The sequence below is a fragment of the Drosophila sulfurigaster genome, chromosome X (genome assembly GCF_023558435.1).
Source record: "Drosophila sulfurigaster albostrigata strain 15112-1811.04 chromosome X, ASM2355843v2, whole genome shotgun sequence".
Lineage (NCBI taxonomy): Eukaryota > Metazoa > Arthropoda > Insecta > Diptera > Drosophilidae > Drosophila > Drosophila sulfurigaster.
In genome coordinates, this window is record NC_084885.1 from 33,007,183 (window position 1) to 33,019,553 (window position 12,371).

Here is a 12,371-nt window from a genome sequence, read left to right on the forward strand (position 1 = left end):
AGATGAAATAAATGCGCTTAAGGCTCGGTAATATACAAAATTTCAATTGAAAGATAGAAGCCTGTATGATAATGCAGTCTAGTTGGCATTAAGAGTACAAATAATATTCTAGGCTTTATATGTATATGTATTTCACTGATCTGTGTCTTTGCTAAGCGTGGGTTGAAAGTATTAGTCAATGTCTTGGCTTAGCATAAGTTGAAATGAATGCAGAAGAGGTTGAATAATATAGGAAAATGACACTTAATAGATGATATGGTAATATGGCTGCTTTATATGTAAGCCATTTTAAGCATAGGTTGAAATACATACCTAACTTTGTATTAAGAGCAGTTGACAGTTCTGACGTTATATTGAAGTACTCCCAAACTAATGTATTGTATACTTAATCATTTTGCAGAGCACACCCTGTAAACATCCCGTCATACTGCTGCAAGATGTGAATTTCATGGACCTGCACTCGCTGGTGGAGTTCATCTACCACGGCGAGGTGAATGTACACCAGAAGTCGCTGCAGTCCTTCTTGAAGACCGCCGAGGTGCTGCGCGTCTCGGGACTGACACAGCAACAGGCCGAGGACACGCACAGCGTAAGTAGTTTCTTTCCTTCACCCTCACCCTCTCTGATTCCTAATTCCCTTTGCTTCCCTTGTAGCATTTGGCACAGATCCAGAACCTGGCCAATGCCGGAGTGCGCACTCCGTTAAACTCACATCCACATCCACATCATGGGGCGCTGCACGATGACGGAGGCGCCACGCTGTTCAGCAGCCGCCAGGGACAGGGCGGGGCCGGGTCACCGCCACCGCCGCCGCCACAGCTGCCGCAGCACATCAACAACCATCTGCTGAAGCGGATGGCGATGCTGCATCGCGGCAGCGTTTCGGGAGACGAGACATCGCAGGCTCTGAAGCGGTTGCGCAGCTCTGATAACGGTTTGCCCAGCAGCAACAACAACAGCCCGGACTTGCAGTTGCATGCCCCGCGCAGTGCATCGCCGCAGCTAACCCCCGCGGACTTTAGCACCATCAAGCACCACAACAACAACAACACACCGCCGCTCAAGGAGGAGAAACGTAAGTCAGAGATTGAAGACTTGGAATGTGATTCAATTTGATTCGATTCGATTTGATTTGATTCGATTCTTCTTCTATTCGTAGGCAATGGACCCACTGGCAATGGCAACTCGGGCAACTCTGGCAATGGCAACTCTGGTGGCAACAACAACAACAACAACAACAATAACAACAACGGAAACGGAAATGGAAACGGAAACTCGAACGGCATCTCGATCAGCGAGAAACTCGGCAGCCTAACACCTTCGCCTTTGGCCCGCGGCGTCGATGACGTCAAGTCGGAGCCAATGGAGCTCGTCTGCTCCAACAACAACGCCAACAATCCGAATGCCAACGACGAGCACAGCAACGACTCCACTGGCGAACACGACGCCAATCGCTCCAGCAGCGGCGACGGCGGCAAAGGCTCCTTGAGGTGACATATTTTGCGATCCCTGATCCCTGATCCCTGATCATCGAAAATCAACTTGAACTTCTCTCTTCTCTCTTCTTCTCGCAGCTCTGGCAACGATGATGAGATCGGTGACAATCTCACCTCCCACCATGCCCCACCGCCATTCATTATGTCGCCAGCTGACAACAAACTGTTTCCCGGTGCCGCATTCAACTTTCCCATAAGCAATCTCGATCACTCAGCCTTGCTTGGTGCGTATACACACAAAATAACCGAAACTTAAACGTTCTTAAATCGATCTTGGTCTTAAAGAGAGTGAAAAACCAAAAGATTTTGGTCATAAAGATCCTAATAAAGAACATTTAATAAAAGACCTTAGTTCATATTAATAAGAAGAATAATATTTTTCAGTTTCAAGATCAAAAATCTTATTATATGATCGAAAATGTATCAAATCTTATTGTTTTTCGTTTTTACTACCTTTTTATTACTTTAATAACACACAAAATAACTACAACTTAAACGTTCTTAAATCGATCTTGGTCTTAAAGAGAGTGAAAAACCAAAAGATTTTGGTCATAAAGATCCTAATAAAGAACATTTAATATAAGACCTTAGTTCATATTAATAAGAAGAATAATATAAGAATAATAATCTTATTTTAAGATCGAAAATGTATCAAATCTTATTGTTTTTGTTGTTACTACCTTTTTATTACTTTATCATTTAAAGCTGCAAAATTAACATAGTTCTAAAATCAAGATTTGGGTCTTAGTACTAAGAATTTTGGTCTAAAAAGTCAGTTTAGAGCATGAAAATCCGAATGTTAGAAAACTCTTTTAATATAAGAAGAAAAAAATCTTCTAGTTTCAAGACTCTTTCTTATTACAAGATCAACAAAAGATGAAATTGTTATTTACTTGCAAAATTTGGACAAATGGTCTTAATCTTAAGAAGTTATTTCTTAAAGTGATCTTCATTAAAAGAACGCAATTTGTAAGACGAGTCTTTGTGATTGTAGAACTTGATCTGTTTTTGTTGTCAGTATACTTAAGAGTTGGAAATATCACCAAAGTATTCTATATTCATATTCCTACTTCTTGCGCTTCCCTTTTCCAGGTCTCAACACACAATTGCAACAATCTGGCGAACTCGCTGTCTCTCCACAAGGTGAGTCCAAGCATTTCTATATTTTTACCTCTATTGTTTCGCTCTATTTGCGCTCAAAAGCTCATTATTACATTTTTTACATCAAATGCAATTACAAAAGAAAAGAAAAAAAAGAAAAGAAAATATATTTATGCTCATACAGAGCAGAGAGTAAATTTCAAAAAGAAAAAGAGAAAACTTCCCCCTCAAAAAAGAAAAAAAAAGAAAAAAGAAAGAAATAAAAAAAAATATAATAATAATAGAAGAAATTCCAAAAATATATATTTTGAACGTTGAAGAAATGTGTCTGTATCATTTGTTTTACTTGAGAACATACTTTACATATAAATGCGTACATGCATATACAAATCGGCTATATATATGTGTGTTGATTACAATTTGATTTAACTTTTGATTTATTTTACCTACACGAATAAAAATAATAATAATACAAAACTCGTACCTCGTTCGTACCTCGTTTGTTACTCGTACCTCGTATTTTGATTACTTTTTTACCTATTTTTTTTTTTATTGCGCCACAATCGATTATTTCCGTCATACTGTTTGATTTGAAAAGTAACAAAAAGAAAAGCCACACAAAGTTCGCCCCGTCGAAACACATTCTGCATATATCTATAAATCGGAGATACTTTTTTTTTGGTATCTTAACTTTGGTATTAACTTATCCCGAACCAAGTTTGTGAGTTTGTGCACTGGGCCATCTTTGTTGTGGACTCATTAGAATTGCAAAAATAATAAACACGTAAAAGTCAACAGACAACTAAACCCAAATATCTAATTTAATTGCTCATTAGTTTGTCGGTTTTTTTTTTCTTCTTTCTGTTAATTTCAATTTTAATCGTTGTCGTTCGTTTTTTTGTTTTTTTTTTTCGTTCGTTCGTTCGTTTGCATCTTCTAATCTAACCGAAAGTGTACAAAAATTTCTTTCTTGTTTGATTGTTTCGATGGTAAATGTTTTCATTTATTTCCGTCACGCGAAAAGAAGAAGAAGAAGAAGAAGAAGAAGAAGAACTAGTTTAGGAAATAGCTGTTAGCAGAAAAACCGCCAAGCTGAGCATCATCGATGCCAAAGATAACGAATAAGTTGATGATAATGTTAAATTTGAAATCCAAGCAATTAATGCAAGCGCTAAACAACAAACACTGAACCCTCCTCGACCCTACTCTTAACTTTAACCCTAGAGAGAGCGTGCGTGTGTGTGTGTGTGTGTGAGTGTGTGTGTGTGTGTGTGTAACTAATGAACTCTGCACAAACTCTGACGAGTGACAAAAGTGTCAAGCTTTGCCGCAAAAGTGTTTAGCAAAATTCGCCCCCGCATCACGCTTTTTGGAATATGTGGCGTACATTTTAATTGAGGCTGTTATGCTGCGGTTAGGACGCAACAATTTGTTGCCACATGCCACATGCCACCTCCCCCCACTTGCCACTTGCCACTTGCCACTAGAAGTTCGCGCGCGCTTAAAAGTATGCAAAGAGTTTTGTATGTTGTACAACTAAAAACCAGTTCGTAAAAGCTTTGCGGCTTTTGTGGCATGCCACCCAACAACACTGAGGCATGCAACGCATAACGCACTTGCGTGCCATAGATTAGCTCCACATAATTAGCTTGCTGCGAGCGGATAAACCAAATTATTAGACCAAAGTTGAGTTGAGTTGAGTTGAGTTCAGTGTTTGCTCCTTGGTACTTGTCGTTTGCTTCTAAATGCGAGAAGAAGAAGTCTAAGAAGAAGAAGAAGTGTGTTCCGTTAGTTAGTTAGTTCTTCGAGAGTTCATTTGGCTTACTTCATGTCCTCCACACACGTTAAATCAGCATCAGAATCAGAATCAACGATCTATACTCTACTACGTCATAATGCCACATTCGATTCTCGCTCGCTCGCTCGCTCTCGCTCTCTCTATCTCTGTCTCCCTCTATTGCTCTATCACTCACTCTCTCTCTATCCCACACACACACACACACACTCACAACATACAAATATTTCGCTTTCCCGCTCATACACAAAATCCTTAAATGATATACCAAAATAATACTAAAAAATACTTTTAAAAATACTAGACAATCCGAATTAGAATCAGATACGAAATTTATAGCAAGCTTTCGATGAGGAAATAAAACCAAACAAATACTACAAAAATACCAGACAAGCTTTCTATGAGAAAATAGTACCAAAATAATACTGAAAAATACCAGACAATTAGAATCAGACACGAAATTAATAGCAAGCTTTCTATGAGCAAATAGTACCAAAAATACTGAAAAATACCAGATTGGAAATGGACAGCAAGCTTTCTATGAAATAAATAATACCAAAAAAATACCAGACAATCAGAATTAGATACGAAATTGTATCTACAACACTTCAGGAGGACAATTTACATTTTCCGCATACTTCGTTTGAGTGTTATTTTTTTTTTTTGTCATTTACCATTTCTCGTATTCGTATTCGCATTCGTTAGTTTTAGTTTTAGTTTCTTTGCGTTACGTTTCGTTTTATTTGTGTGCTAATTTTGTATTCGTATTTAATCCAAACAACTCCACCTTACACACACACACACATACGCACCACTTACACACACACACACACTCATAGACAAATCGAATTGAAGTGCTTTCGATTTCTAGCATTAACATAATATGTGTTTATGTTTATGTTTTTGTGTTTTTGTTCCCATTAACTATTAATTAAGCTAATCTTATTGTTTGTCTGTTTGTTTCTCGATTTGATTTCAAAGTGCAACTTGCCACTTACCTCGTTTGCCACAAAGTTTCTTCATTACTTGAGTTCATTTTTCGGTTTTGATCCATTTCACAACACTTGACAACAAACAACAAACAACATCCAGCTACAATAACAAGAACAATAAGTAAATTTTTGAATACCATCATTTGGTGTAATTTTTTTTTGTGTTTGTGTAAAATGCAACGCATTATAAGATCGATCGAATATATACTTATATACATATTATGTATTGAATTTTTCATTTACTTTGTACGTCGTCGTGCTTGTGTCTAAAACTAAGTAACCAATTCTCCAAACCCCCCCTTACCCTTACCCCTCCCCCTAAACCAAAACCAAAAAAAAAAACAAAAAAGAAAAACATCCCCTAAAATTATCATAACAGCAAAAGCAAAAGAAAAGCTTCACGTATATGTATTTGCATTGAAAACAAACTAATACTGAAATTATTCCCCCAAATCAAATCAAATTCAATCAAAAAAACCAAAAACAAAAATCAATTATCAATTATGAAAGAAAAAAAAAAATTGCAAATATGTTTTTTTGTTTAATTGCTTCAAATTCGTATTTCTCTTTTATGTTGTTGTCTTCAGTTTCGTCTTCTGTTTCCGTTTTGTCATTTTTTCGATTTCGTTTTCGTTTACCGTTTCTGCTTCCGCTTTCGTTTCTTAAACAATCGAACGGAATATGGCTTCAAGATTCAACGAGAACTGCGAAATCGCATCTCAAATTAATCGGCAGCAACAACAACAACAAGTAAACACACACACACACACACACACACATACACAACTCTATTGTAAGCGTACGTCTAATATATACCGATATCTAATATAAGTATCCACCCCCCCACCCTCTCTGACCTCTGACCCTGTTGACCCCCCACGTCGAAACACATATTTATGTGAGATTGAGATTTGAATTGAGATCACACACACACATGCAAATATTCGATCTTAGTATTGGCGAACTACGAATACAAATACAGCGCACACCAACCCACCCCCCTCTCAACCCACAACCCTTCTTCCACTGTCGATAGCTGAAAGTCAAAGTCAAAGGGAACAGCGAATATTGGAAATAGGAATAAAGCACAACATTGGCATTTACATACATACATACTTAGATACGTACGTACGTACATAGGTGTATGTATGTGTGTGCGTACACAATCGAATACTTACGAATACGAAACAAAGCGCACAACAAAAAGAACAACCAATTCGGCGATTTTCACTCGCTCCTTAACACACACACACACACACACACACACTGCGAACAGACACACACACACACACACATGCACGTGCAGGTGGACACACGAAAGTTGAATAGACTCAAAAGAGAATTGCAAAAGCAAAAAAAAAAGGGTTTCACTTTCTTCACTTCCTTCTCAAAGTGCAGGCAAAACAGAAACAGAAACAAAGTCAAAAAGAAAGAGAAAGCTAAAAATTGAAATTGAAATTGAAAGAAATTCGAGATCAGAGCTACTAATCCACATACATACATCCACACATACATACATACATGCCATACATACCCAGCTACCTACATACATATACATACATCACGCATACACACACACCTACATACACATACACACACACACACGCAATTACAATCTCTAAAAACCAAAAACTAACTTCAAATTGATGATAATGAAATAACTAACGCTTTACTACAACAACAACAAATGTATTTATACTTGCAAATTATACGTACTAACCCCACTGTGTTCTCGCATAGAACAACGCTCTCCACTGTCCACTCGAAGCCACGCTTCGACTGCCATACGAATTATCCAATATGCAATATTATCGATAAGAAAACACACACACAACAAAAACAAAACATCAATTCGAGGAAGCAATGTGAATTGTGCTTTGCCCAACACATCGGAGAAGACACGATATCATAGATAGATATTATATATACAAAAATACAAAACAAAAACCAAAAAACAAAAAAACACAAACCAAGCTTCACACGTATGAGAAATCGCTTTAAATTACGCTCTCCCTATATGTATAATTGTTGCTATCTTAAACACATGCGAAATACCGTTACATAACAAACCTATACAAATACAAATACAAATACACACACACACACAAACAGCTTAGAATTTAGTTTAAAAAAGAAAACAACAAGGAAAATTGACTAATTTTAAGTTCATCAATTGGTGGAATATTGTGGACACACACACACACTCAAACACACACACATTCTAGTTAAGTTTTAAGCACAAACATTATTATGATTATTATTATTATTATTATTACGATTATTGTTATTGGCAAATGCGACTGTACCTATTTATGATATATATCAAAGCAACTTGCACAGCAATTCTTGAAAAATGAGAAACCTAAATCCTGAAATTATTTCGATTTTGGAATATAGAAATTGCTATGCAGTTGCTGTAATAAGCGACAAATTTATTTGTATTATGCCTAAGTCGAAACTAATCTTATGCTATTAGGATACACCTAAATATAACAACAAAAAGTACCAAAAAAAAAAAACGAAATTTCCCTCCTGCACAAACAACAGAAAAGAACAAAAAAAAAAGTCCCAAAAACCTCGCAAGCAAAAAAATTAATTTGAAATGTAAAAAACTCTTTGCACAAAGTATTTAAACGAAACTAAAAATTGTTAAACGGAAGGTTGAGCATCGGAAGTTGTGATGAATGTGCTGAAACATTGATAATGATGATGATGAACAACATGATGATGATGATGATGATGATGATAATAATGATTATGATAAAAGGAAATTTGGAAATGGTTAATTTTTAGTCCTTTATTTAAGTGACACTCGATATATCCCACACCCACACATATATACCACACACACACACACACATACACATACATATGCGCGAGACATAACAACAACAACAACAACCACAACAACAACAAGAACAATAAAAGTAAAATGATAAAGCAAAAACAACTCCAAAGATATGAAACAACAACAACAGCAACAACAACAACAACAAGAATGAATATATTATGGTGATGGTGTTTAACACACAGACACGCACACACACACACGCACACAAACAAACAAACACACAGAGAAATACACTGAACAAAACAAAATGAAAAGAAACACACACAAAGTTTTACCCTATTTGATTCCCTATTCCTTCTCCCTCTCTCTCTCTGTATATTGCCAACACACACACACACGCACACGCACACACACACTGTCCTCCGTTCCCCGCGGCAACGACTGCAACAACTAAAAACCAACAACAACAACAACAACAACCACCACCACAACTACAACCACAAATACAACTACAACACCAAAAAAAAAAAAAAAATACAAAACAAAAAAAAAGAATAATAATAATACAAATACAATACAATATTAATCCCCCTCAAAAACAGTAACAAACAAGCGGTCAAAAGCGAATCCAAATTAAAACAAGCAAAAATAAAAGCACAGCAAAAGAAAATCAATAACCAATAAACATATGACGAGTAGTTTTCCGTATGAGTATCGATACTTTTTAGGGCACCCTCAAAGTATGTTAACATATATACAAGCATTCTAGTATATTTCTGGTATATATGTATATGTACTACAAAATGTGACCGTGACTGTGACTGCGACTGCGAGACTTCTTCGACTGCAATTCGAGCTCGAAATTCGAACTCGAACTCGAAACTCGCATTTACTTTACCTTGCTTTTTGTATGTGTCTAAAGTAAATGCGTCAAATTGTAGTTGGCGAGCAAATCAAAGCAGATCAGCAGATTCATCAAGATCGTGTGTCGACGCCATGAACAATCAAAACGAAGCGAAGAAATTTATATGTCCACTTCTCACTTAAATATATATCTATATATATATATACTATATATACTTGTATTTATCAGCGTGTCTGATCCTCAGTTCCTTTCTAGCGTGTTTACCAAATCGATCATCCAACAATAACAACAATAACTAAACTCAAATCACGATATTGTAGGCCAAAACAAACATGTTGAATTGTAAATTACAATCTATGAAATAAATCCAAAGTTAAATTGCAAATTTGAAATCCGAAAAAGCAACAAATGAAAATCAAATTACAGAAGAGAAAAACAAATAATATATTCTAATAATATTTGATGCAAAAAATGCTTGCGAACTATTAAGTAATAATAATTTCCCGAAAACCCCATCACTAAAAACAAAATACTGATAAAAGATCAACAAAATTCGAAATTCAAAATCAAAAAAAAACCCTCAAAAAAAAAAAAATCTTAAACTCGTTGTCCTTGGGCTAATGCGACGTTTTCTGACTTTCTTCCCTACTTTGTCGTCAGGTCAACTGACGACAAATGCTACAACTTCTACAACAACAACAACAACAAACAACATCAACAACAACAACAACTACAACAAAAAATGCAACATGTTTATAAACAACAACAACAACAACTACTACTACAACAACTACCTGTCATACTCTGAACAAACAAACAAAACCAATAACTCAACAACCACAACAACAACAACATCAACATCACCAACAACAATAACAACAACAACAACAACCTCGAAATCAACCTTAACCTCAACATCAAATGAAACAGCCATAACAAACGCCTCTGGCATCTGTGGGCTTAATCTCTCGACATTCGCAGCCAACTGCAACAACAATGTCTCAGTGGGCACAGGCAACAACAACAGTGCCAGCAATGGAAACGGGACTGGCAATGGAAACGGCAATGGAAACGGGAACGGGAACGGGAATGGCAATGGAAGTGGCAATGGAATGACACCCACACACCCCGGAGGCGGCGTCTCTATACATCCCCAACAACAACAACAACAACAACATCAGCTGAACAGCAACGGGAATCAGTCATCGAACGGAATGCTGGGATGCAGTCCACCCACAGCGAATGCAACGGCAACAGCTCAGCAGCAGATGTTTGCCGCCGTTATGGCCAACATGGCGGCCACGGCGAATGCCTCGGCCTCGGCTTCGACCAGCGGCAGTGCGAACAGTTCGCTGAACAACTCGACGCTGAACACTTCGGGGGGCAGTCTGAATGCGTCGAGTGGCGGCGACGATTTCCGGTGCAATCCGTGCAACAAGAACCTCAGCTCGCTGACCCGACTCAAGCGGCACATTCAGAACGTGCACATGCGACCCACCAAGGAGCCGGTGTGCAACATCTGCAAGCGTGTCTACAGCTCGCTGAACAGTCTGCGCAATCACAAGAGCATATATCACCGCAATCTCAAGCAGCCGAAGCAGGAGCCGAATGCCCCGCAGGCCCCTAACAGTTATTACCATCCTCAGCAGCAGCAGCAACAGCAGCAGCTGAATCATCACTCCTCCTCATAGGGTTTCATGTACTTTGACTATCACCTGCCCCCGGCGAATGCCAACTTTTGAGGTTATGGTGATGGTCGAACAATTAAGAAAAATCAAGAGAAAAAGCAAAGCATAGTAAATATTATGTAGAAGAAACCTTTGTTAAGTTTGTCATATTAGATTTCTACACTTTTCTTCCTCGACAGTTAATCTTACACTCAATCACTCACTCACACACACACACACACACACACTCACACACTATTTTATATGTAGTCTAGGCTAGGCGTTAAATACAACAACAACAAACAAATGGGAGAGAATGAGGACAAGAAATGGTGCTTCTTTCTGCATACCGAGACGAGACGAGACCGTACATCACACATGTGTATGTCGATGTCACCGTTGATGTACACACAGAGACAGATTGCAAGCAGCAGTACATACGTACATACGTACATACATACATACATATATCTTATAATCTAGACTAAAATCACTTAGTTGCCTTTTCTAGTTCTAAGCGACAACAAAATGGAACCACAAAAACAATTAGGCGATAAAATCTCTTTTCAGTTTTCATACTACATATTTAGATCAGGCATGTCCAAGCCCATTGCTCAAGCACCTCCATTGTTGTTGCTGGCCTTGCCTCATTGATATACGAAGAGCAGAGTCGAAAACAATAACAATTTTGCGTGCTCTCCTCATTCTTTTCATTCGCTGCCTCTCTCGGCAAGCTAAACAACAACACTTGCATTGGATTCATCGTAAGCATATGAGATGACAATTACAAGAACAATTTTGCGTGCTCTCTTCATTCTCTTCATACGATGCCTTGCTGCCTGGCAAGCCAAGCAACAACACTTGCACAGGATTCACCTTAAGTTTATAGAAGGGCAATTACAAAAACAATTTTGCACGCTCTCCACAATCTCTTCATTCGCTGCCTCTCTTGGCAAGCCAAGCAACAACACTTGCATTGGACAAGCATATGAGATGGCAATTACAAGAACAATTTTGCGTGCTCTCTTCATTCTCTTCATTCGCATTCATTCAATACTTTTACATATGTATTATTGCAGTTTGCTTTATCATAAGCATAGCTTGGACACACCTGATTTAGATATATATATACATATATAGTTAGTTAGCATTACTAAGACTTTTTGGCCCTCGTCACCGCCGCTTCGGGAGAAGCCGAACACCTGATGAGCGGGACCCATCCGATCGACGATCGATCGAATGATGTGAAAAATGTACAACTTACAACTCAGTTTTCTTAATATACAATATTACATACATATATACATACATAATATACATATATATAGTTTTTTTTTGTATGGTTCTTTTGATCTGAATATATAGTAGAGAGATAAAATTGCAAAGGTGCCGGTAGTGAATTCTTCAAATGGCTTTAATAAAATACAATTTAAAACAATATAACATAAGCCTAGGCGCAAATTAGCAAACTTGTGCAAGTTTTTTACCGAATTAAGAGAGAGACCAAGCTATCATGATGATGATGATGATGAAACGTTTTTTTTCTATTGGTACACACATGTACATACATACATACATAGCTAGTTAGTTAGTTAGATTGATAAGCAACAACAACAACAACAACACACATTTGATTATCCAATTAAAATTTATGATTAAAACAT

At 37.5% G+C, this 12,371-nt stretch overlaps 1 protein-coding gene across 1 annotated transcript in view; it reads left to right on the forward strand.

The window, feature by feature from the left end:
- The window catches only part of LOC133849367 (broad-complex core protein isoforms 1/2/3/4/5-like), a 59,510-nt gene that overhangs the window by 22,567 nt on the left and 24,572 nt on the right, over positions 1 to 12,371 (forward strand). Inside the window, 5 exon segments of the mRNA XM_062285405.1 lie at positions 401 to 589; positions 655 to 1,075; positions 1,160 to 1,490; positions 1,575 to 1,720; positions 2,589 to 2,639. Of these exon segments, the coding sequence (XP_062141389.1) occupies positions 401 to 589; positions 655 to 1,075; positions 1,160 to 1,490; positions 1,575 to 1,720; positions 2,589 to 2,639 (1,138 nt within the window).